At 38.4% G+C, this 26,926-nt stretch overlaps 1 protein-coding gene across 2 annotated transcripts in view; it reads right to left on the bottom strand.

Moving 5' to 3' along the window:
• Positions 1–23,875, bottom strand: part of LOC131592321 (glucoside xylosyltransferase 1) — a 30,377-nt gene extending 6,502 nt beyond the window's left edge. Inside the window, exons 1-5 of one of the 2 annotated variants that reach the window (XM_058863741.1) lie at positions 23,561–23,875; positions 15,663–15,755; positions 6,113–6,287; positions 5,049–5,174; positions 4,010–4,261 (exon numbers count right to left, since the gene is read on the bottom strand). In XM_058863741.1, the coding sequence (XP_058719724.1) occupies positions 4,010–4,261; positions 5,049–5,174; positions 6,113–6,287; positions 15,663–15,755; positions 23,561–23,760 (846 nt within the window). In that variant the 5' untranslated portion in view covers positions 23,761–23,875. The remainder of the gene's footprint in view (positions 1–4,009; positions 4,262–5,048; positions 5,175–6,112; positions 6,288–15,662; positions 15,756–23,560) is intronic. The other variant, XM_058863743.1, reaches the window with a different exon arrangement.
• Between the last annotated feature and the right edge of the window lie 3,051 nt (positions 23,876–26,926).

The following is a 26,926-nucleotide window of genomic DNA, read 5'->3' as shown; positions in this document are numbered from 1 at the left end:
ATTCTAACTTGCAGGGAGGTGAAACAGCCCAAGAAATAGGATGCTGATAGAACGGTTTTTTCTAAGTTACTCAAGTAAAAAACTCAAAGAGAAAGTGCTACAATAATTTTAAAATTTCCAGAACAAAAGCCTTCTTTGCAGTATTCCACAACATTCAAAGAATGTTAGCGATTTGAGAAAAAAAATCCCAAATGATAGTAGGCATTTCTGTGAGGACATCAAACTGACACAGGTTCTTAAGAACTCTCAAAACTTAGTTGACTTGAGCAGAAGAAAATATGTAAGAACAAAATATATGCAGGAACATCAACCTATTTTCTGACATTTTGGGTTGGTTTTTTGTCTGTTTAGCTTGACCATTTCTCATTTCTGTACCAGAAAACTTCTGTCTGGCCAAGGCTGAAGTCAGACTTAAAAAACTGTCACATTTAGCCTTTTTTTTTTTAAATTCTAGGAAGAAAATATAAAACTGAGGAAAAATTCTCAAATCACACAGCAATAACTAAAGAAACTGCAGCTGTGTCCCACAAAGGACCAATTTAAATTTCCTTCATGCTAAGGGAGACCCACAGCCCTATCCTACTTAAATGATTTTACCCTGTTCTTGCACTAACAGTGTAGTGCTAACACTTACTGCATGTTTATGTAAGCTGATGTACTTCAATAACCCAGCACAAGGATTTCTTTTTTCTACTGTTAGCAAATTGAATTGAATCACAGAAAGGACCAAACACTAAAGGCTGTAACCAAGTAAATAAGTAAAGTAGAGAAAAGCAGCTGGTAAGAGACAGGAACCTCCCTTTGAAAAGTAATTTGGTGCAGGCTCACCATATTTCTTGTAACTACAGCCATAAGTAACAATGAATGGAAAAAAAGGTTGTGAACTTTGTGAAATTTGGGGTTTTTTTCCTAAAGCATACTCATGAACCTCTAGTTTGCACACTCTATCTGAAGTTAATTTATTTGGGGCTTGTTTGATTTTCTAAGAGCTTGTTCCCTTCCTTGGCTGCCTGCATCTCAGGCATCACAACTAACCTTCTTAATAAACGTGACAGAAGTCATTCCTCTCTATTCAACATTGCCTCATCAGTCTTTTTGTTAAAAAGCACCGTACCTGTGGCACTTGATATATCTCTCCCAGTTTAAAAAAAAAAAATCTACATCTATATGTATACATACACTAAAAATGTCACCTACTATTACCTCTTCCATATCCTAAACAGTCTTGAATGCTTTACATTCCCATTTTCTAACTGCTGCTTAGCAGAGACAACATGTAGGCACTAACCATCAGAAGCTTCATTATGAATTCCAGGCTCAGGTGCAGTTATGCAGTGTAATGACCACACTACATTCAGTAACACCTCTGTGCATGCACATGTATCTCTATACAAGCATACACGTGTGTGCATTTAGTGCATGCATTTGTGCCGTACGTGCACACACAGGCTCGCAACACACAGGACAAATGAGATAGGGCCAGACATCCATTAGGAACTACCAACAGCCAAGGAGCTGGGATGCTTGTCTGAAATGGCCTGACCTGACAGTCCTGAGAAGATTGAGGCTCGAATAGGTAAGTGGATAAAATATGACTTAATCCTGGAGCAGTACATGGAACTACAGTTATTGCTACCCAGATGAACATTATAACCATTGGCTAAAGTCTCTGGTTCTATATTTTATTTATCCATCCTCCGGATCCTTCTGACTCTTAAAAATCAATGTGACAACAGAAGAAAGATGCTTAAAGGCCTCAAGCCGCTCACCTTGTAATTTGGGCTACAACAGACAAAGAACCCACAGTTTTAAATCCATAGCACTGGAGGAATATCCTGATTCAAAAACTTTCACTTCAGATAAATGCTCTAGCACTACAGTATTGTGCGAAAAGGTCTACAGACATCTTTAAAAAGATACAAAACTTCCCAGAACTTATATACTCCTTGAGCCTCCTGAAAGAATATAAACAAATTCACACCTTCCCATAACATAATGAAGCATTTTCTAGTTCCACTGTATTTCACTGAAATAATTAATGGGACACAATGGAACTATTACATGTTAGGTACGAAAGCATCTGCAGTGTCACTGGCAAGGGGTATTGGACAGTCCCTACCCCTGAATTTGGTCTACCTCTTTTCCAAAGATTTAGGAATAGTAGCTCCTTTGCTATTAATCACAAGCTAAAGTCATACAATCTGTGTATAGGCTCAGCTACACTAAATCCTTTCCCAAGTTTTGTTCTGATGTCTGCAATTTTTCCTACTGACCAATTGTCTCTTTATACAGACATTCAAGGAACCTGAAGATGAAAACATCAGTCTCTGCAAATTTCTATGAACAGTAGTTTTTGTAATAAAGCTTGTGCATCTTCAGGCACTGTGATGCTCTGCAAGCTTCTGGGACCACACTCTAGGTACTGAGACAGAATAAACGAAATGGTTCCCCTGCTCAGCACTCTCTTAGCCCAGATCTCACAGAATCACAGAAAAAATATTCTAACCCTCTAGAACCAAGGGAAAGTGAAGCGTTTCATTTTTAATTTCAAAATACTCATGTATTATTTCACTTAATTAAATCTTATATTTTAAGTATATATAGACAATTAAATTTAAAGAAAACACCAGTTTTAAGTGTTAAGGAGACAGGACTTCATGCTGTCCTCTAGAAAACTACAGTTCATTTTATTGACGATTTTAGTATCCTACATAATCTGTATGCTTCTGAAAATCTGAACTCAAATTTTACCAAAAATGCATAAAGTTTTCAATGAATTGATAACCTCAGTTGTACTGAGACGCCAATCCAGAATTCTGGTACAATATGAATAAAAGATCAACTTTATCTTAATGTTTACCACACTGAAAATAAATCACTATACAGAAATGCACTGTCAGTGCTTAAGATACATGTAGCTTTCAATCCCATGTTTTTTGTCTTTATACTTTTCTGTATTTTCATTTCCCCATATGCTATCATCAGTAAAACAAACAAACTAGACAATACAGGATTTCACTGATTATATATATATATATATATATATACACATATATATAAATAATATATATATGATTGAGAAGTTTTCTTGGAGAAACTGCAGCCATATACTACAGCTACTATAACTTTCTACTTTTAACTACAACTGAGACAATCCATTCTCCATTTCTCTTAAATTCTCTGAACTTCCTTCAAGAAAATATATATCAAGAATGCTAGGATGAAAGCTGCTTATTACACTGGAAATGGGGGGAAATTAATGTCTACTGCAAGTTTATATTGCTCTTCTTATGGATGCATCTTCCAGAAATTTTTGACTGCATGATTATTTTTCCTTAATCAAGCTTGTCTTAAGCAGAGATGTACTTTCCCCCACACATAATCACATAGCACTGCTTTTGTACTTGTGTTTCAAGTACATTAAGAAAGAACTTCTTTCTTAACACAACGAAAGAAAGAATGACCATTTCTACTGCACTGTGCATTGCTTCCATACATGTAGTAGTAGCTACTTTCATGACAAACTTCTTTGTCTACAAAAGCTAGGACTTCAAAGCAAATAAAAAGATACTTAGGGTGATAATCACTTGGCTACAATGTAAAAGATCAAAATTTGGAAATCTTCGTTTTCAGCAACTTATGAAATGTTGTAGCACCACCTCCTGGTCATACACCTACACACATTTTACAAGTGGACAATAATTGTTTTTCTGGGATGTCTGTAGTGAAGAAATAATCTGAGTATATCTATTGGCAAATGTAATTCCCAGCAAATTGTATCAAGTCAAAGGATTTCTCAGAACTAAGAAAACTTAAATCAATCAAGCACACACGAAATTCAAGGCTTACATTGAGTAACATTTTAAAATAGATACTATTTTAAAGTTTACCCTGAGAGCATTATTACAATTACAGAGAAAACATTTTGAAAAATACATATGAATATGAAACAGAAATAGAATTAAAAGATGGAAATCCCCCGAAAATGCAATTGAGGCAACACACATACCTTGAAATATTTTCTTCTGATACGTGTCATATTCATTAGCATGACTCCAGAATTAATTCCAGTTACTCCATAATAGGGATGTCTAGCAAAACGATTATACCACCCAATACGAGGCTCTTCATGTTCTGGTGCCATTGCAGCAATCTGTGTGGAGTTGAACTTTCCCAGAAAAGACCAAATATCATCAACAGGCCTCAAAAACAAGATGTCAGTATCAACATAGAGTAGGGAATCCACATTTTTGAGGATTAACTGTGAGGGAAAGAAAACCAGAATTTTAAGTTTTATTGAATTTCTCTTCATAAAACAGAAGAAAGTTTAACAAATTTTTCTCATATGCAAATAAAATCACTTTACGCTGACAGTTTGCAGTCAATAAACTTATCATTTCTTTTTCTCACATTTTAAATAATTTTTGTAGAGGGAAATAAGTTTTATATAGAACAGCAATGCAAAGGCACTCATTCTACATTTTTTATGTCAGGGCTCCTTCGGAGTAGGTGGAGGCCAGGTGTAACTTTAACAGGAGCTGCTCTCTTGCTCCTGCTCCCATGCAGCTAATCAAACAAGCATTAAGAGCCTGTCTTTGGGAGACAGCTCCCACTGCTCTAATTCACCAAGCCTGAAGTATGCTTTCTTGTTTTAGATGAGCATATGCACACAACACTGGCAACAATAGCCCACTTATTGTTTCCTTTTCTCTAAGACTTCTCAGACCCACGCATGCAGGAGAATTTCCAACTGAGTGAGGAGATGAGGTGTGGTAAATCCATCTTACCTCTGAGATGATGACATGAGCTATACCTCTTTCTGAGGATACTGTGCCATAATGCATCCAGTGAGAAAAGGACTTTTATTCCAAAGGGTACTAATGCCACAGAAGAACATTAAATTCAGAGGGTTTTTTCAGATATCGTAAAAGTAACTTTAAGGAATAGTAGTAGTTCTTCATTTAAAACCGAACAGAAATCAGATTAACAAGGACAGTTTGATGCTTCATAAACAGACTTCTGGATTGTCTTATTACAAAGTAACTTACTGGCAAAAACAGTCTTTGTGAAGCACATGGTTTAAACAATTTCTTCCATTCTGCTGCACTCTCAGATGGAAATGTTATTGGATATAATGTGTAATTAACTTTTCCTTCATAGGGGAATTCATCAAGCTATGTGAAAATAAGAAATCACAAAAATTACTTCAATTCTGTTACCAAAAAAAACCCAATTCACCATTCAAATTGATACTTGAAAACAAGTGCAATGCCTCTTTTCCATAATAGAAATCCAAGAATTTGTCAGCTAATCAAAAGACTTGAACAAAAGTGGCACCTGCAGGCCACTATGAAGAAAACATATCAGATCACATTCAAAAGGAAGAGAAAGCAAAATAAATCAGTAATTTACAAAAAGTAAGTATATGAATTAAAACCCTCTTAACTAATTACCACAGAAAAAATACCAATGAAATCTTTCAAAATTTAATCTTACCCCATTTTTGCCACAGCTACTGTTTGCATAACAGTGTATATAAATTTGCATTTGTAACATACTAAAGTCACAGTTAATAAGGCATTTGAAGCACAAAAATAGTAAAATCCTCCACAGTTATAGCCTTGTCAGCTTCTAAAACTGCTACTCCAATCATAATGTAATTTTCACTAACTGAAATGTACTAAAATTATACATCACTGTATCTACCATATTTAAAAACTGGTGTTTCACTTTCTCTCAACAATAGAAGACTGACTCATGCTGTAAGCACAGGGACAAAAAAAAGGACAGATCTCTAATTTTTTACTGGAAAGCCATCTCTAATTTAAACTCACACAAGGTAACTGGTTTGTGTTTAGAACACCAGGCTTGTATTTAACAGATTCAAGATGACAAATCAGAAACTATTGGTCTGTTTCTAGGAGAAACACTAGTATCAGCAGCTGGCATTCTTCCACAAGAAAAAATTTCAAAGATCCCCATCCAACACAACAAATGCCTTATTACCTTATTTTTAGACTCCTTCATTTCTGCCACTCTATCAAGCAAGTAGAAGAACTGCTATTACTGAAATTGTGCTACAAATTGATTGAATACATTTTTGAATACTTACTATGTCTTTGAAACTCTCATGCAATTGGTCCTCAGCAAAAATATGAAAATGGAGAGGTTTGATGCTGAAAATAATTGCTGATCTCAACATAGTAGCAGTCTCCTCCAGTCTTTCACCACAGGCCACCACTGCTAGATGCATTTTCTCAGAAGGATGTGTTTTCATGTAATCATATCTGATACAAAAATATTTTTTCGTTTGACATTATTTCTAGCACAGTCTTAAAGAAGAACTCTACTATTTAAGGCTTAAACAAAAACTCTACTATTTACTACAGCAAGTAATTAACAAAATACCCTTTATCATACTTAAACCAGCAAAGTATAACTCAACAGAACATGCAAACTACAGCACTACACATCATATGTGTGCTTACATTTAACCTGAATCATCCTCAGAGTCACTCCCACCATCCCAGCCTACAAGGAAAAAAAAGGTCTAGATCTATACACAAACAAACATTTATTTTTTACAATCTTACTATTCATTACTAGCAAGGAAATTCATCCAAATAGCTATGCTAAAAGAAAGACTACACAAAATCACATCAAAATGTCAAGGGCTGACAGTACATTAAGTCTATACATGAGTTTTTCCCCCTTTCCCTGGACTAAACAGACATCGGAAAATATTACAAATACAGCAGAGTTGAGCTCAACAACAAAAGTGAAATAATCCCTACTTTCACAAAGTTCTGTTGAGAATATTTTTGACTGACCTAGGTTTTATCCATTTTCTGCCCCACTAAGTCCTTTTCTGCCAAACCCACCCTTCAGCGCTTTGCCCAAGCACTGACAAAACACAGAAAGCTTTCTCCTGTCCTTCTGTCTTGCAGGAGTACAATGTGGGCTGGATGAGGGGGAAAAACAATAGCTCAGATGGCCTTGTGGGATGCCCTGATGCTCCCAATGGTTCTGGGAAATCCCTCAGGTACACTGACCACACACACTCTCCATGTCCTTGAGGCTAGATCATTGCAAGGACTGGGGACTGGGAAATCCTTTACTTCTGAAGACACCTGTGCAACAGTTATGGTAAGATGTGCCTGGAATGTATTACACAGGGCACACTTAAAAATTATTTCACTATTTTAATATAATAGACTAGAATTGTTATCAGGTAAATACTGTTAGCTTGGTGGCAAACACAGTGTCTATACCAAAAATCTCCTGGATTTCACAGATTAAGTCAGAAAAGCTTTCAAAGCTTTTAAACACACATCAACTCAAAGCCCATCTGCAAAAGAATATTATGCACTTGAGCTGTCTGCACAGATAATGGGAGAAGGGGCCAATAAAACCAAAAGTATCTGAACATTTAAATTACAAGTTTAATGCCAAATTATGCAGACAAAACCAATTCTGAAGTTAAAAGTTAGAGAAGACTTTACCAAACTAATAGTGGTAGAGAAATGCTTGACAAATCACCCATTCTTAGAAACTTGTTGAAGAGGGACGCATCAAAACAGAATTACCAGATGTGATTCTTAGCACATAAGCTCCACCCAATTTATGCAACCATGTAAATAATACAAGTTTTCCTTTAAATTTGCAATAGATAATATGCAAATATGCCTCTTTTCTTTAAGGCACAGAAGAGCTACACACATTATTTTCACTTCCACAAAGCAAAATATAAGCAAAGTTATCTCTATAAAACTGCTGAATTTTAATGCCATAAATAATTGCTGCTTTAAAAAACATTCTGACTTTAAAAAGAATTTAATGCCCTGGAATTAAAAATCTCCTTTTTTTATTTTATTTTTTTCAATCTTAAATCCAAGAATTTAATATTAATAAAATTTTAGTTAGATTATGCAGCCAGTCTTAAGTCAAGGTTCAGGGCATTATTAAAAATCACATGGATCAAAGACCTCATAGGTCAGATTTAGATCCAAAATAGGGCACTTAAATGAAGATACTAACCTGAACTGTGTCCAAAGTCACATTAAAGCCAATAGAGATCTAGTGAGCAGGCCATGGAATACAGAGAGTAATTAATCTTATTTCAAAGTAAACACCTAAGGCTTGAATAGATTTTTAACATAGCTATAGTGACACTTAAGTTCTAGAATATCTCACCTGATCTCCAGATGCCAAAAAGACTGCATACTACAAAGATCATTTTGCATCTATTAGTCCTAAAAAGATGTCTAGGATATGCAAGTGCTTCCTGATTAACAACCATTTACATCTCAGAAACTAAATTGCTGGTCATCTGGATCATCCTCTATGCCCTTTCAATTTTAAAGAGACTGTTTAAGACCTACCTGACATAGACACCAATATGCAGACATCTGTATTCAGATTATTTAATTTTAAGATTGAAACCTTTTATAAATCTTGAAACAAAATCTGAAAATTAGTTCAGGTTAACACACACACTCACTAAAAATAAGAATCTTGAAATACAATCAATACATGTCCATTCAGACCTTTATATGTACAGCTAATTTAAACATTACACCATGTAGTAAGCAGTAATGGAAAAAACAACGCAAGCTGAATATGACGGGGGTAAACTCAGAAATAAGTGCACTGCCACAGTGTGAACAAGCTGCAAGCAGCAGATTAGCCTCACCACTAATCCACTGAAAAGGGAATTACAATAATTAAACCCTGAAGTCATGAGAGCCTACAGTGATATTACAAGGTCATGTGATAAATAAGGGCAAAACCTACACAAACCGCATAGCTGAAAGCCAAGCTCCTGAATTACGTGTAACACACAGCTTTCATTAATAACATATGAAAAAAATTATGCTGAAGAAACTATAAAATGCACTAAGATTCAAAGACTATATTTTATTATTTCTACATCTAGTGACCTCTGTGAATAAAAAAACATTCAAGCCACACAACAAAAAACTGGACTGATCATGTTATAATGCTTTTACAGTCACTTTGTTCACACAACCTCTTTCTTCTGTAAGTTGCAGATTTATTGAATTCAATTTTTTTAATCTGTGCTTAAAAATTATTTCTTTAAATGCAAAAAAAAAAAACAAACCACAACTTAGAAAAAGCTAATGAAAACTGCATTTCAGCTCATACCAAATGGGAAACAGCTGGACTCAGATCCATAAATTCCCAACCTAAAGCTTTATCCCTGGAGCAGATGGAGCAAGAAGCTCCATCAATGTTGGGAAGAACAGGCCACCATTCCCTCTGTGGACTATCCACTACAAAGGGAATGAGACATATCAGATGTTTTAAGGCAGAAGTTGGGAAACTCCAGAATTGTGGTCCTTACTCCAGGCTCCATAAAAAGACATCCTTTAGTGATTAAAAGCTGCATTTGAATCCTCTGCATATAGACCACAGGGAATCACAGCCTCCATTTATTAACCAGGCCTCAGTGCTGCACCTCTCCCTTTCACATACACCTCTGTCCACTGCCAGAGAGAAGTCCCTTCACCAGGAACGCTGTTTACCAATAACCCTCAGCTGCCAGCATCTTTCATCGCTTTTTCCTCATCCTGATGCGAGAGGCAGCATGAAGTGTAAATTGTTCAGCAGAGCTTGTCAGCTTGAGCTGTGCAGTCTCACCTTCAATGTGAACGTGTTCCACCCACAGAGCTAATTCTGTTTTTTGTTACTTGCTTCACTCCCTTCCTCAATATTATGCCTATATGGCTTTAGTTTTTCCACTAATTTCTTCCCAAATTTTCTGCCTTGAACTGCTCCTTTCTTTTCCCAGCTCCGCGACTCTTCTCCCCATCTTTCTCCACTGCAGTTAGGCATGCCACTACCTCACTGGAAGCCAGGGAAAGGAAAACCATGTTTGATTAGATAATTGGTCCGATATCTGTTATCACCAAGTGATACAAGACCTTTTGGCAATACAAATTTTTTCAGCAGTTCAGTTGCTGAGTTGATAATGAGAAAAATAAATATTATTCTGCAAGAATAGTAACTTGTCTGAACTTGAGCAGGTTTGGTATCGGGTATCACAGCTCTGGTATGAACTTTTAGTGAAACTCAAATACAGGTCCTGAAAGGGTTAAGATGCTTTCGAAAGTGAGGAGATACTTTCAAAAAACTTGTTGAGAGGCAGAAAAACACATATGTAGATTTTTATATGCACATTTCTAATTATTAATAGCTTCATTTTTGGTGTGGGAGAACGTAGTGGAAAACCTTGGAAAAAAGCAACAACAGAGTGAAATACAAATTGTATTTTAGTAAGAGTGTTTGATAGACTAATAAAGAAAACTCGACAGACCTAATAAAAAAAAAAAATCTCCAGCAATGCAGGGAAAGGAAAACCTCTGGTAATTAAAATGGAAGAGAAAGAAGGCACCTGTAACCCAGTAAAAGATATTGTGCAGGATGCCATGACAGCAGATTTGAGTCTTTAGGAAGAAGTAAGAGAATTTAATTATTGTGAGGATACTAATTACACATGAGAGGTAGGGACAGTAAAAGTAAACAAAATACTTGAGACAAACCTCCATGCACACTCCCATGAGTTTAGGAAACACATTTAAAACAATCCACTTTTCACAATGTGAGTAAAAAACATGTATTTTAGAACACTACTTAGCAGCAGCAAAAGGCCAGGTACAAGCCTTGGCCTGAAGTATTTCTGTGCCAAGTGTAGACCTTCACTCTATACTGATTAATTCTGCTGTCAATAACTTCTGAGAGAAGATCACAGGTGGATATCTTCAGTGAATCTGCTACAACAAGGTTTTCTAGTGTCTGTCAAGAACTGCCATATATTTAAAGATGTTTACCATGACATATTGTATATTAAATTAGCATTTCTAGGTAAATTACAATTATGAAGCTGCAATTTGATAGCAAGCTACAGCAGTATGTTTTGACAGGTTATACTTTTCTAGAACCTTCATAGCATCCCAGCTGTACTTCCTGAGAAAAAAAATCAACACTAATTTTATTGGCACTAAAATACCCACCAGCTCCACAAAAAGCTTAGCTCTGTCCTTTATAATTGATGCAAGGAACTGTAGTAGAGGTCACCTTTATTTGTATAAAAGTATTTGTATAAAGGTAAAGTTCTCTGTATTCTCACATAACACATGGAAAGCACAGGTGTGAGGTTATCAAAGCCTCAGGAGCATCCTGTATACAGTTCCATCGAATTGGTGTAATAGAAGTGGTTTTCATAATTAGCATAGAAAATGCTAATTATATGCAATAAATTATGCAGGGAAAGTATTTTCATATAATCAAACTGTATTATTTCAAAGCTGACACCACTACAATATACCTCAGAAAATCAAATAGTAAGTGCAATACAAATGGCTTACTTTTGGCATCCTTTTTCCTTTTAATGCCCTGTTTGATCTAAATCAATCAACTACTAAGCCTAACCCAGCAGCCTTTAGTCACCAGATAAAATACAAAGCAAATAGGCAGAGTAAGAAGGCAGCAAAGCTACACTGATTAAAATGCAGCTGTTAAATCACTCCCACACTTATTACAAGTAGGATCAAGATAACTACAGACATTACTTGGATTTGAAAGTGAAGAAAATTCTAGTTTATACTTAGCTTAATGTTCTGCTACAGCACTGCATGAAAAACATGTCATAATCAAGAGCTTATTTTGTAAAAGTATGCTAATGATACCACTGCATTTACTGTCTAAATGTAATCTTCTCAATGCCAACTCAATTAGTAGATTAGATTTGAAGTTACAATATATGAGTAATTTCAAATTGACTATAAAAATAGAAGCCCCATTCTCCAATGAGCCTGCTAGTTTAGAGAAAGTCCTTTTTTCAGGACTAATTAATCACAATATAACCATACCACATGAAGCTCAATATACCCAGAAACTTAGTGAAACTTTATACTTTAGCAGACAACACAACTTAAAACCTACTTAAGCTGCAAGATCCAACAACTGAAATCAGCCTGGTCAGATAACCATAGTAATGACCTCTAAGAATTTCCTCCTAGCCAGTCCCAATGGGATATAAGCAGCTATACCAGCTAGACAACACTGAGCACCTTGAAAGCTGTACTAGAAAAGAAAAGCATCATCTAGACCACGCAAAATCTGAGCCTCATGTTATCTTTATCAGCATTTTTAAAGTTTTGGTAAAATCTATACCACTGTACGTAAAAGCAATCTCATGCTTCTTCTGTCAAGGTGAAAGATAACAAATAATCTGTGCCACAAGCATAAGACATGACAGTCTCAATAAAGTTGATAATCAGAATAGTGGTGAAAAAATGTGGATGCAGGATAGCTACAAAATCCTTCCCACATACAGTAAAAGCAATTGATCTTACACTGATTAACATGAAGATCCTCATTATTCCTCGTTAGAACCAGCACCTGTTCAGAGTTCATCAGCTTCAAATGATCTTCAACTACTGCATGACTTATACTGAAGTCTATATACACAAATTTCAGAGTCCTCTGTATGTTTCAACATTTCTATTACATACTATCACATTTCTATGTACATACCTGAATCTTAAAAATCCATACAGCATTAGTTTTCACTTAATACATTTAGAGTTATTTAGAGGAAATAATGTAGAAAACTGCATTTCCAAAGTGTCTATGCCAATTTCTCTCAGGGGTAAACAAATCCCTGTGGTTCTGATATCCAGGACAAAAAAGCTAAGTGGAATTATAAGCTAGAAACAGAGAGATAACAAGCTAAGATTTTTCAATAAGAATACTTAAAAATTAAAAAGTTCCCAATGTTTTCAAAACTTCAGTGGAAAATGGAGATATTCTAACTCTGAGATAAATTTTATGACTGTACTATTAGCAAAGTTATTCCAGCTGTATGATCTGCTCTTCTAAACAAACTCCTTTGGTTAGTTTATTGAAAGAGCAAGAATAGAACATCAGAATTTCCATTCACAAGCTCATTTAAAATCTGGTTAAACAGTGCTATCTCATGGATTGAGTGTTCTCATGAATTAAATCAGCCCAAATAGATTCAAGATTTGTATTAGTGCATTTCAATAACCAGACTTGGCCACATCTATTAAAAGCAAATTAATTTGGATTCCTACTATTTTGTTGGCATGTTTATAAGCAGTGAAAGTAGCCATCCTCAGATTTCAATCAAATATATAACTCTTAGGTTTTCCTTATATCCCTCTCCCTTATCCTGATCTCTTCATAGTTCAGCTTTATTCTGTACCTCACTGTAACAATCACACCTATGACAAAGGTTTAGTCAATCCAGGATGAAATTACTTGGCCTAAGACATTATTATGGTAGAATAATCATTCCTTCCCATTGCAGAACATACTCAATTTAGAACCACAATTTTGCCTCTTTATGGAAAAAGCTTTCAACAGACTATCCTCATGAAGAACCTTGAAGTGACCCTACAGGTATTGTCTCAAAAATCAAGAATGCTAGACTTCACTTGCTGTGGTTAATAAACATGCATGCAATTAAATTCATTCCTCTTCCTCCAAAAATCCTATTGCAAACCAGAACACAACTCAGAAGTATCGTACTTGAAGCAGCCTTCAGCTTCTCAGTGCACCCAGTACAACGCACACACTTTGTCTGAGAATTAAACACAATTATAACTCATAGCCAAAGCCGAAACTGCAATTCTTTGTTATTCCAGCCCATACAGGGAAATGAGGCTTAGGACACAGGCCCAGCAATTGCTGGATAGCAATTGCTGCTATCCAAAGAGTGAGCACTTTCTCCTTCTCCCTGCCATCTTTCCCCACTTCTTGTCTTACAAAAACTCCTCTGACTCCAAGTGAACATATTAAACAGAGTCAGAGTAAGTTTGGGAGAAGCATGGTGGCCCACTCTAACTTAGAGCATCTCACTGAGGAATTCAACAAGCACTGAAGTCAATACAACATATGTGGATTAATTTAATAGTAAAATATTGATAAAACAATCCAGCTTAATGTGAAATGTTTAATCTGAACACTACACACCCTTTACTTATTTAAGCAGCTTTTTTTCTTCTAATTTCAAGATGTATAAACATGAAATTCTGCAAACACTAGACGTTCACCATGAACCATATTTCATCACAAAAGTGGACTCATCCAGTAAAGTCATAATCAACGCATACTTCGACAGAATTGTCTTCACAGACACATATAGAATTCTTAATAGATCAATCAAAGTTACAGCTTAAGGTATGTGCAAATAAACTGCACAGGATTTGTCAATTTCTGGTTCCAAGGTTCCACTTGCCTCAAGCCTGACAGACTATCCAGAAAGGAAGTTTCCTGCTATTTTTGTGCATTACTGGATTTCTTCATGCTTAGTGGGGTCAGAAGACAGCAAGACCTCTCCTCTCTCTGCACTACAAGTGTAAAACTGGCTCAGATGTCCAAGGATTAAATGAAGCTTACAATCACATCCTGTCCCTCCACCTAGCATGAGCTAAGCCCTTACACCCTCAATCAACAGCATTTGATTTATCCCACTGTGCTAAACTTCATAAAGCTGAACTCCCAAAAGCTAGCCTACAAGGAAAAAAAAAGTTATTTCTGTCTATTCAGGAAGCTAAATCTGCCTAACAAAATCAGGCAAATCCCTATGGATTGACACAGGATGGATTGCTACTAATGGCAATGAGAAAAACTCATCAGTCCCAAATAGCAGATGAAGTTCACTAACAGAATAAAAATCAATCTAAATAAACTCTTTAAGGAATGTCTTGACAACTGATGAGCTTAAAAAGCACTGACAATACACAAGCAGAAAGGAATAAGGGATCTACAGCCTTTCCCACAACCATAATTTTCAAAAAATACTAAGTCTTGTGAAGCTAAACTTTTTTCCCTTTTGCTTTCCCAGAAATATTCAAGCTTCATACTAATAGGAAAAGATAACCATATCAAAGGATGATCAGTAAAATTTTAAATGTAAGAAAAATTGGCTTAAAACTTTAAATTATATACTGAAGAGTATATAACTCTTCATAGACCAGAGTCTGTGATTAGAGAATAACCTGACAAGTAGCTTACTTCTTTTCAAGCTACTTGTATAATGTGACAGTCTAAAGCATCTGAGCCACCACATCAAAATATTTAAACTTATTGCTAAAGATGCAACATTAAGGAGACAGTCTACTCTTTAACACATTAAATGTTAAAGAACACTCAAAATGGTCGCTTCAGTGCTTTTGGATGAAGTATCTTCCTAAATTCTACAAAATATGGAACTTGAATTAAAAAAAAATCCACATGTAATTTCTAAGTATATCATTTTATTGCAAGTTGTATCATGGATATTAGTGTGCAGCAAATTTTATTTCAGGAAAATAATTTATCATTAACTTTGTAGACTATATTCAGACAGGTTTTTAACAGACGTTAGCAAGTTTCTATTTAACGAAGCAATATAATTTTAAAAAACTACTCTTACTAAAGTAACACTTGATTCTACAATTCCAGAATATAATGTAACAAGAAAAAATCCAGCTAAAGGCAACCACAATATAAGCAGGTGAAATGCATGTGAAATAATCAAGACATTTTGTTTTGCCACCTTTCTAAAGAGCCAAAAAGCATCAGCTACATCTGTCTGCAATCAAACAATAAAGTACTATTTAACAACATCCTACCTAAAAGCAGCTTCCCAAAAGCAGTTCATTCCACAAACATCAGAGGGCAGCATCCAATAGGAATTCCAGAAAGATACAGACAAATTCTTACACCTAACAGAATAAGACAAAAATAACCTATATAAACGTTACTGATTTTATGGCAAAGTTCAATGGACAGTCTCCTAGCTCAAGCATAAGCTGAACAGTTAATTAGTTGGCAGAAAACTGGCTATGTAATGCAACTTGAATACAAAGGAGAAGGTATTAGATGCCAATCAGAATTTTTTAAAGGTAGAATAGTCCCACATCCTTTAGCTTTTCCTCTTCAAAATTTTTAGAACATTTTAGAATTAGAGAAAAACAGAGGGGCTGAGATTTTTGAGGATTCTTCTATGTTCTAGGATTAAATTAAGCCCATAGGTAATAAGTGAATGACAACCCTTATTGCTAGAAAGAACTTGACCTTCTCAACACCTTCATCTACTCAAAACAGATGAGTAACTGTAACTTTTCATTTTCGAGGTTACACTGTCCATTTAACACAATCCCTATTCATCCATTACTCTAGTCAGTGCAAACGTGCAAATCTGATTTTTAATAAAAAACAGGACTTAGCAGCACCAAGGAATTCCATTGTTTCATAACAAATGGTTAATGTAACACAGAAATAATCACAACATTTCACAAATTTTCTTTCTTCATACTAACAGCAACACTAACAATTTATTGACTTAGTGCTACACTAGCAGCTAAAAAAAGCAGGGTTTAGCAGTTCACCATTACATTTTATGCAACCACAATATAGAAAATATTTTTAAAAAGAAACAGAAGTGTCTATTTCAAAGGTTCTGGTGAGAAAATCAACATCAAGAATTACGATCTGAAATGAGTAAGCAGAATATTGTAAAACAATATTCTCTTGAACAACCTTCTCTGCTCCCTGCCCTGGTGATACAAAGCCAGTAGTGTTTATTCTCCTTTGAAAGTTTGTATCTGTGAATGAAAGACGTGCAAGAAGAAAACCAATACAAAAGCGGCTGATGAAAAGGTATTTAAGGACTATAGCTCAGAACCCTACTGAAAGTTGGCTTTGCAAGTTTGAAATTCATCAGTACCATCTTGGAAGTGTAATCTGAAACCTGTAAAGGCCAATGTTTTGCAAATACCAGAAAATAATTGCTTAATGTAACATCAAAAAATGTCAAGCTATGTAATTTCTGCTTTTTGTAACACTTGAGAAAAAAGACCTGATAAACACAGTGTTTCACAAAGCCTCATTTACATGCTGTGGGGGATGGTGCAGTTCTTTGGTAGATCACAGGAAATCTTTATATTCTGTAGATAAATGTGCTTGCAAGAATTTTCAAGTAATTTTATTTCATTACTTAAGAATGCTCTCCACAAATAAATACCCAGGTACAAAACCCGAAAATACAGACTGCAACTCTATTTCAGGAGCATCTGCACTACTCTTTACCAAAGCATAAAACCTTGAGCTCTCTCTGCCAGATTCTTTCTTACATTACTCTTTGTGGCTTTTGAAGTTTTATAAAAACTTCAAGGCACGTAAAGTCTTGCACTTATCTGAAGAACAATCTTTACGATCTCTACTATCAGCTTTTTGAAGTAACTGTTTCTCATTACTTTTAGGATAAATTAATAGACAATCTCTCCAAAAGAATTCTCTGGTTTGGAAGATTACTATGTTAATATTACAGGGGACTCCTCTTAGAGCTGTCAACAAGAGTTTTCTTAGCTGTCTTGAGTATTATCCTACCCAAACTACCAAGGCAAGAGACAAATCTGAAGTAATGGCTAAATTGTTTCTCTGACCCATTAGGCCTTTCCAATATTCCATTTTGCAAGATTATCAGCCTTGGGTTTGATTCATAAATTGCATGTTTAAAACAAAAGTGTTACTAGGATACGTACATATGCAATTTAACTAATGTTAGCTCAAGACATTCTCCTGTCATCAGCAATCTCTCCCAATTGACCACATGCTACCATATTCTCCAAAGGCTTTTCACATAAAGGATTAAGAGACTGGAATAATTGGACAACATTTTCTTCTAGGCATTCACAATAAGATCATTTAAAATGCCTCTCATTAAGGTATTTTTTTACTTGAAATAAAATTTGAGGAAAGCTTGGACTACAAAAAATTGCTTTACACAGCTAGGGAGATGCATTGTACCTGTTCACAAACAGGAACAGTCATTCTTACCTCAGAGAGGTTACTAGTCACACAGGAATAGTCACCTTCAGTACTATGGAGGGATATTTTGCTCACATCTATTATTGTTACATGATTAAAGGCCAGTCCCCACAAATAGAAAGCAGAAAAGAATGTAAGGTGAAATGAACCAAGGCACATGGAGTTCCCTAACCCAGCCCCAATTCACAAGGGCAGAGAGCACATGAACCAGGCAGATGATCCATCCACAGCTTAGGTAACAGGAGAGACTCCCCAGGCCAGTTTACTGACAGCCTAATGGAGGTACTGCCTGAAAGGGTGTAGCACTCCTTGTGGGATCAAAGGTGGACTTGGGAGGAAGGAGAATGGAAAAAACGGAGAGAGAAGATAAGAGGGTCCAGTCACATGTGAAGACTTCTGTTTTCCTGGATGACAGAGGGGCTCCATTCCATCTGCACATACAGAGATCAAAGTGCCTGCAAATGAGAAGATGGCCACAGATCCGAGGGGCCCAAGAGCCTGCACCAGAGATGAGGAGAGGTGTGTGCACACAGCGTGTGGCTGTGTGCATGTTGGTGCACATAACCACCAGCTGCCAGACCAGCCTGCAAGCAGAGCAAGAGGCTCGGGAGCCAGGTGTCAGACTGGGCCAGACTATGCAGAGAACAGCAAGTCTGAGCTACTGAAAGAACCTCTCTTACATAGCCACAAGAGATTAGGGTCTGAGGGATGGCAACTGGAAGCACCAGAAAGTCTGAGCTGGCCACCTGGGGTTTGAAGAGCGGCTAATGTTTAAGACACTAGCTATCCAAAAGATTCCCTCCCTTTCATGAGGCAATTATGTGGCCAGCTGCCACAAGGCTGAGGCCAGTAACTGGAGAGATCCAGCACATTCACCTGTACATGTGTCTGCACATCCAAGAGGGTGTGAGTACCACAAACTGAACTGGGGCTGCAAGCCTAGAGGGTTCACACTCAGGTCAGCAACAGTGGAGGCCAGAGGATCAGAAGCCCATTCCTGGATGGACCAAGAGTCTAAGGCCAGTTACTGCAGGGATACATCTTACATACACTGATGTATTTTTCGTTAAAACCTTTCACCCTGATCAGTCAGAGAAGGGAACAGGATCAGGACCCTTGCTTGTGGTGGTGCAAGCACTGTTTCTTGTGTGCTGATCTCTAGTGGACAGCCATGTGTGTATGTGCTAAGAGTCTATGATCCCATTGGAATAAATGCTCTGCTTTGCTACTGCCTGGACCCAGGAACATGGAAATGCAGCAGCCTTGCCTCCATCACACTACTGGGCTGGACCACTTCTAATACCTACCACTGTCAAAAATATAAAAAAGAAACATGAAGTTTCAAAAATCACTGGTGTCAGAGACAAGCATTCTCAGTGATCTGTTTGCCAACTCAAAGCATCTCTCCCTTAAGCAACTTAAGCCGTTTCTTAACTACCTCTATCAGTTAATTTAGTTTCAACACCTCTGCATAGTAGAAATTTTACTATTGCAGACATAGAAAAGGTGTCTATATTGTGACCTGAAAGCTTTTCAGAATGAAAGGACCATTTCAAATTAGTGTGCAAAATACACAGCAGTGCATAAGTTGCTGTCATGAGGACTGAGGCCCTGTCCTCTGGCAGGTCAAGTTCTAACCACAAGAAAACCCTCAACAATCAGTACTAACTTCCTTTTCTTAATGGAGGTCATGGTTTTCAGAAATACTTTTCAATCCATGTGGCATCTCTTGTACTACTGTAACTCCACAGCAAACTTTCACAGAATGTCCAAATGGTGAGGGGTGCAGCCCTGATGACTACATTCCTGTAATAATTCATTTCATTAACAATCTGTGTTTTATTAACTGCATGAACCAACTAATAGACAGACTCACATCTCTCCTACAGCATAGCCCACAAGTGCAGCAAAACAGGAAGGATGAATTTCATTCCTGCTCATAATCATACAGGAGTAAAAAACTGGGGTGATAAGATGCTTAATTCAACTTCCAAATGCACCAAGAATTTCTAATTCTCCTCAACAGCTTTTTCTGAACATTTGCAGCAATACCACAAATTTGTTATGACATATGTTGTCATAGACGCAATGGCTTTATTTGGATATAGTCGATGCAATGCAAGATGTCCGATACCTAAACTTTTTAACTGGAAAAATCTTGATAACATTTCATTGCTTCACAACATTCCTATGCAAAATAATATTTGCTGGTCAAATGCTTGTCAAATTCAGCAGAGTATTAAATCGAAGTTTCAACTTCAAATTATTCAATGTTTCATCCTTTTAAGTTTACCTCACATTTTGAAGTTCTTTGACAGGTTCTGGACTAATTTCTTAAAATAAGAATAGCTGAGAAGCAAATTGGTGAAACTGCTGCCTAAGCTCTTATACCGATGAAAACAGCTGTGTACAGATCAAGGAAAGAACCAGCTACCTGGCATAACCTCCCTCCTCTGCTAAGCTTGTGGATATACTTTTGACCCTTTTTCATGCACTATAATCCACTTAACTCTCCCTCTGCCAGACCAGTTAGAGATCAAGAGACTGGTACAATCAAGCAGCAATGCCACATGTAGCGGAACGGTATGGCTGGCAGCACAAAAATGCTAAACTACAGCATAAGGGAAACATGCTCCATTTTAATTGGGTCAAATTCACTGACTGCACTAAATTCATAGAACTGACAACAGACTTCTGTATATCTCAAAATTGCTATTAGAATAGCACTTTGGACCTGAATAGTAAGATGAACATTATTTGCCCAACTGAAGTGGCAATATTGCCAAAATATTGCCTTTGACAGAGTCAACAGCTCCTCACATTTTTGTATCATCTGCAAACTTGCTCAGTATCCCCTTAAGTCCTGCCTCCAAGACATTTATGAAGATGTTTAGCTATTAAATTCTTTGTGTTCTTCAGCTGTTTATATCAAGTCTCAAGATACAAGCCTTTAGTCTCCAGTCCTCTTGTTCCTCAGGCCAGTTCAGCGTTTGAAACAAACAACTCCTTACCAAACTGATTACCCAATAAACTCCTGTTAATTATTACGTTTATTGGAAGAACCTGCCTCAACCTGTAATTCTAGTTTCAATACAGAACCTCCTTTTCAATTATTTTCTTCTTAAACATGGCATCACCATTGCTAAATTATTTCAGGTGAAGCATTCCAAACCCTTATCCAAGGCTTGCAGTTTTCATGTTTGCATGTTTCCAAAAACTAACAGAAAATTCAGTGTCTCCCTCCCCTATCCCAGAGCATGATCCAGGTGTTTCTCCCCTTGTGGTATATAACAACTAGACTATTCAGGCAAAGAAAACACTTCTTGGCTAAAGAAAAACCCCGCTGAGTGCACAAATGCCTTCAGATGATAGATTTGCTCTGCTGAAATCTATGTTAAAGCTATCAGTGAACACAGCTGAAGCAACCCATTTATGAAAGTTACTACTAATGCACACAAACTGTTAAATTTCAAGGATTAGAAGGTGATCTAAATGAAATTTACTCTGTAAGGTTACCCTTCAGGATATTACATGATCACAAGACAGTGAGAAGTGGGCATAAAACAGATGTGGCCACAGTGCTCCATCTCTACTGAAGAAGTAGCTGATGTATAAAAACTGAAAAACACCAATACATTCAGCAAGATGTGCGTATCACTTACAAAAGTGAATGTAATGCAGTTTAACACTCGAGAATAATTTAAAAATGCTTCTAAAGGAACATTCAATGGGACATTTCTTAACAGTCACAGGACAGGGCTTTTCCTTAAATAAAAGCCTCCTAGGGACTTTTCTAAGAGTCTGACTGACAAATAAGTTACTTTTTGCACAAACAGCATGTTTCAATAACTTATTACTAAACTATGTTTATCCTGAGCCCTCAGCTTGACAGCAGTTTATAGGTAAAGAATTCCCACACAGGTGGTAACAGACACTGGTTTTGCAAGGCGATATGCCCCTACAAAACTGTACACAGTGGAATTACTTGTGGCACTTGAGACCTTTGGGTAAGAATTTTCTCAGTTAGTAAAACTTTTCTATTTTACAACACGGGGCAGATTTATATCTCATCTGATGTCACTGCAGCAAGAAGGAAGCTTCTTGCACCTTGCTGAGGTTCTTCTTCACTCGTATATTTTATTTAAAAACTACACTTTTAGTACAAATATTATAACAGTATAGCTTTTAAAATAAACTTGGTTCTTCTTTTGCTTACTAACAGTATGATGCAGGTTAAAGTAATTTTAGTGTTTAATAGTACAAATAATTTATTTACATTATCATCCTCTACCCAACAAAAGTTTGCTTCATTTAAACTGCATCTTCTCTTTAGTAAATCAAATATAATATATATTATTTTTTAATCATATTTATATTTAGAACTAGTAGATTTCAACCACTTACAAGGAGTTTTTAATCACGAACTAGAAATGAGGCACAATCATCCTTAGAGTTTTTTCATGTTATAATCTGTGTTAACTTGAAGTAAAGCAAAAACGCAGGGGAAAAATTCTTTCAAGTAGTTTACCAGTCGAAAGCTGGGTTTGACATTTCAGCTGACTCCACCCCTAGTAACTCAGAATGCTTTTTCATGGTATTTTAATATTATTAAGTCACAGCTTGTCATCCTGCCATCCTCCACAAGCCCTTTACAACAGCATCGACACTTTTATAATTACATGATGAGGCAATACAGAGAGCTGAGTAGGCCGAAAACTAGGTAGTTTTCAAGCAGGTCACCACACGAGCTCAACTCACTCGTGTGCTCAGAGGAGCACAAGCAGTACAAGGACTGGGGGCCACCAGAACTTGCACAGCACTGGGAAGCAGTGACTATTGCCAAACCAACAAACTCGCTTTGCTTTAGCAAACTGCTGTAGAATCTGAACAGCCTTAGAGCTAGACCAGAATGGTCTGGTTCCAATTTCTCCTCCATTTTCAGTAACAGACTTCTTGTCACTCCTCTTTTCTTGCTTTAGGATTCCAGCAGCCACAGGTGAACAGGATTATGAAACTGAAGGCAAACTAGTAATTTCCATTCCATAATCTCACTCACCACTTGGCCACATTAAAATTTCTGCTGACAGAGGGCAACAGAACTATGCAGAGTGTGAGATGCTCGGATATGCACCCCTTTAATTATAGAACTGAACTCACTGGTTTCTGTGAGAAGACTGGCTGTATAAAGGTAACCCATAATAAACAGTTTTACTTCACTGAAGTTATATTTGATAATCATAAAGTTACTAACTTTCAGACCTAAAGGAGCACCGTGAAATTTTCTCCTTTTGGAAGAAAGAAACGCAGCCCTCATCGCCTCACTGGCCCTGTCCCACCAAGCGGCAGCCAGGGACGGGCTTAGCGCCGCGGGAACGCGCACGGGGGCGGCCCCGGTCGCCGGCAACGCCACTCCCGAAAGTTTTTCTTGTTTGTTTAAGGCTTCCCCACCCGCCGTTCTCCGGCCAGCCGCGGGACGCCGGGAGGGAGCGCACAGACACCGCCGCCCGCTGCCCCCGAAAGCGCCTTCCAGGCCTCGGCGCCGCCGCCCGGCCGGCCCCGCGCAGCCGGGGGCCCCCGCTCCCGGCACGGAGACCGGCACGGAGACCGGCACGCTGCCGCCCTCCCGGCCCTCCCCGCAGGAATGCGGCGGGATCCGCCGCCCGCGCCCGGCCCCGGCTCCGGCCCCCGCGCCCCGTACCTCTCGGTCCCCGCCTCGCCCCGGCCCGCGCTCCCTGCCTGCCGCCGGGCGCCGGGCGTGGCGGGGTCTCGGGCCTGCCTCTGGCGGCCGCCGCCGCCAGGCTCCTGCTCCAGGGAGAGGGCCAGCTGGCTGAGGCCGTAGAGCAGCGAGCAGACGGCGCAGCCCAGGCACAGCAGCGCCACCCGCGCGAACCGCCGCATCCTCCCGCCCGGCGCCGGCACGGCCGGGCGGGCCCGCGGCTCCGGCGGCAGCGGGAGCACCACGGGAGCGGCAGAGCGCGATTCCCAGCGCGGTCCCGGCGTGCGAGGGGCGGGCAGGGGCGGGACCGGGGCCGGGCGGGCCGCAGGGCGGGGCCGTGGTAGCGCCCGCTGTTTATTTGCCCCAAAAGTGAAAGAAGCCGCACCCCCCTCTTCCCGCTTTATCCCTCCCTCTGTCGCGGCCCTGTGCCCAGCCTGGTCTCGTCCCCGTTCAGGCCTCCCCGAGAGAAGTCGAGCGATGAAATATCCAAAGTAGAAACAGTGGCAGTCCCGGTCTGCTCCGCTCTGGTGCGGCCTCACCTCGAATCCCGTGTGCAGTTTTGAGGATCTTAATATAAGAAGAATGTAAAGCTATATTAGAGGCTGTGTGTCTTCATCAAGGGCAAAAATGGGGATAAAGCTCCCTCAAAATTACACTCTTGCCCTGCTCTCAGTGTTTCTGTTGCACTTTTCCTGTGTGAAATCTGCACAGCTACTTTTGCACATGGATATTCTGTACATATAAATACCTAAAGAGAGGGTGCCAAGAGGATGGAGACAAACTCTTCTTAGTGGTTCCAAGCAACAGGACAAGAGGCAACAGGAGAAACTGGTAGACAGGAAATTCCACCTGAATATGAGGAAGAACTTCTTTACTGCTCAAGTGACCGAGCAGTGGAACAGATTTCCAGAGAAGTTGTGGAGTATTCCTCACTGGAGATATTCCAGAGCTGTGTGAACACAATCCTGTGCAATGTGTTCTAGGAGGACCCTGCTTGAACAGGGGGAATGATGATGACCCACTGTAGTCCCTTACAACCTTTACCCATTTTGTGATATTCCCACTCATTCCTTAGGCAGCTGAAGTTACACAGAGATCCTTTCTCCTTGTACAGACACAGTCTGCGCATGCAAATCATTTTGGACTCCAACCCCCTTCCCTCCTCTGGCCTTGGCACACAGGTGACTGTGGCACCCTGGCCGAAGGAGCAGGTGGGTGCTGCTGGGCCACAGAAGCTTGGAGAACTGAGCCCGAAGGATTTGTTTGCAGTCACTGGCAAAGATAGGGGTAGTTTAGATCACCAAGTCATGCTTCTGGACAACAAAATGTAGGTATGGGAAGTGGCAGAAGAAATAGCTGTACTGTCACCCTGAGAATCAGGCCTTCAATATTGCTTTTACAAGTTCTAGCCACTTTCCCAGGAAAGTAACTATAAACATAGGTGTTTATACATTCCATTAAAGATATGCCTTTTGATGGACATCTCTTACGGCCAGTGCGGTTGGGAAGGTGTTAACCTGACCATCCAATGCCTGGTCGTGGTCAGAAACCTATAAATACTGAAAGAACAAATAAAGTACTCTCTTTCTTTCACCACATCTCAAGATGCATCCGTGTGAATCATTTCATGTCCAACAGTGACACTGTACATCTTGCTAGACTGGGGGAATATTGGTTGGGTTTCAGCTGAATCCAACATAGTAGTGCATCTTTTCTCTCTAGCCCAGACCACTGAGCAAAAGCCTAACAGCTTAATTAACCTATACTATTGCCAAGGTAAGTATTTTAAAGTCATAATCCAGTGCTGCTCTCTCAGCTTCTGACACTGGTTTAAAAAAAAAAAAAAAAAAAAAAAAATAGAAGCTTGGAATAATTCTGCTCACTTTTTTTCCTATAGACTACAAACATCCTTTTTTAAAATAAGTAGTAATATCCCCATTCAGGACCCTGCATTTTAAGAAAAATGCCAACATGGTTTCCAATAAACCATTAAAAAAAATAGTTATGCTATAGCTTTTTCAGTCTAAGGATGTAGGTTTTATGTGAATGCTCATAAAAACTGAGCCATAGCTTACTGCTGTTCTTGGCTGTGCTTGAAAGAAGGGGAAAGCAGGATGCCAGCTGGCAACTGTGGTAGTTGGAATAGAAGTAATGCCAAAATTGTTCATCACCTCTTCCTGAAAATAAAAAAGAAATTAGGAGAAAAGGTGGCCCTCAGAAAATATGGAATACTCAATTCCATTTGCAGTGGAGATACTGGGATGATTATTAAGAGATACAAGCAGGGAAATTGAGGCTGAGGGGAAAAAAAAAAAACAACAAACCAACAAAACGTAGAATCAAAGAGAAGTAAGGAACTAGGGAGGAACAAGAGAAATCAGGGCCAAAGATTGCAGGGTGGTGATGGGAGAGTCATAGATGAAATGGCAGAGGATTTATAAAAAGAACTCTGGAGAGAGATTATTGGCTTGCATTGTAGGAAGAACTAGCTCTGAAAGCACCACTCAAGGTCTTAGCCGGGCTTTCTGCCTCTGTTCTGTGTTTCTCAGTGCTTTCTGCCACAGCCTGCTATTCTGCTTCCCTGATTTTGTGTTTGTTTGTGCTCAAAATCGGCTTCATTGCTCTCATTGCATATCTACCTGCTGACCTGAGTCATGAATTCTTGCACTCTCCCACTCCACAGCCCCTTACACACACTGTCAAGTCCATATGGCAGGGCATGAGTAACACAGAGACATGAGTCAGAGTAGAGAGATACAACGGAGTATTTACTGACAGCAAGCTTAAAAGCAGAGACCACTTATTCCCTGCTGAGGTGTGACACTTGTCTTTTATATGGAAGAGTGTTCCACCCAGGGGAAAATGAGGTCTGACGGGTGTTATAGTGGCACCAAGAATGAATGTGGCAGATGGGTAGTAACAATGGTCTCATGCTTCAGTAGAAGAAATTATATTCTTAGAGGAGCAAAGAATAAATAGGGAGTGCTAAAGAGAGGTGACATAGGGAGAATTTTTTTATTATTATTATCAAACATGTCATTACCCAAATATGAATTTAAGAAATTCTCTTCAGTGTTGTTCAATAATATGTGAATAATTAATGAATGAGAATGTATCCGCAGTGGTCTAAGAATATAACTAAGTCAAGGTCAAAGAGAAAGCATCTTTGTTAAGCTCTCTGTTGCTATTGGGGAGAAAAAACCAGCTAAACTTACACACACATAAGGCTTTTTTTCACACTGCAAAATCTGTCCATTTAATCTAACTACCAGTTGGTGTGATAGAAAGTAAAATGCTTCTTACTACAAACTTGGCCTTGTGAGTAAGGAAGATAAGCAAAAGTTACTG

Source organism: Poecile atricapillus, chromosome W, assembly GCF_030490865.1.
Source record: "Poecile atricapillus isolate bPoeAtr1 chromosome W, bPoeAtr1.hap1, whole genome shotgun sequence".
Lineage (NCBI taxonomy): Eukaryota > Metazoa > Chordata > Aves > Passeriformes > Paridae > Poecile > Poecile atricapillus.
This window is presented reverse-complemented; position numbering and strand designations above follow the sequence as displayed.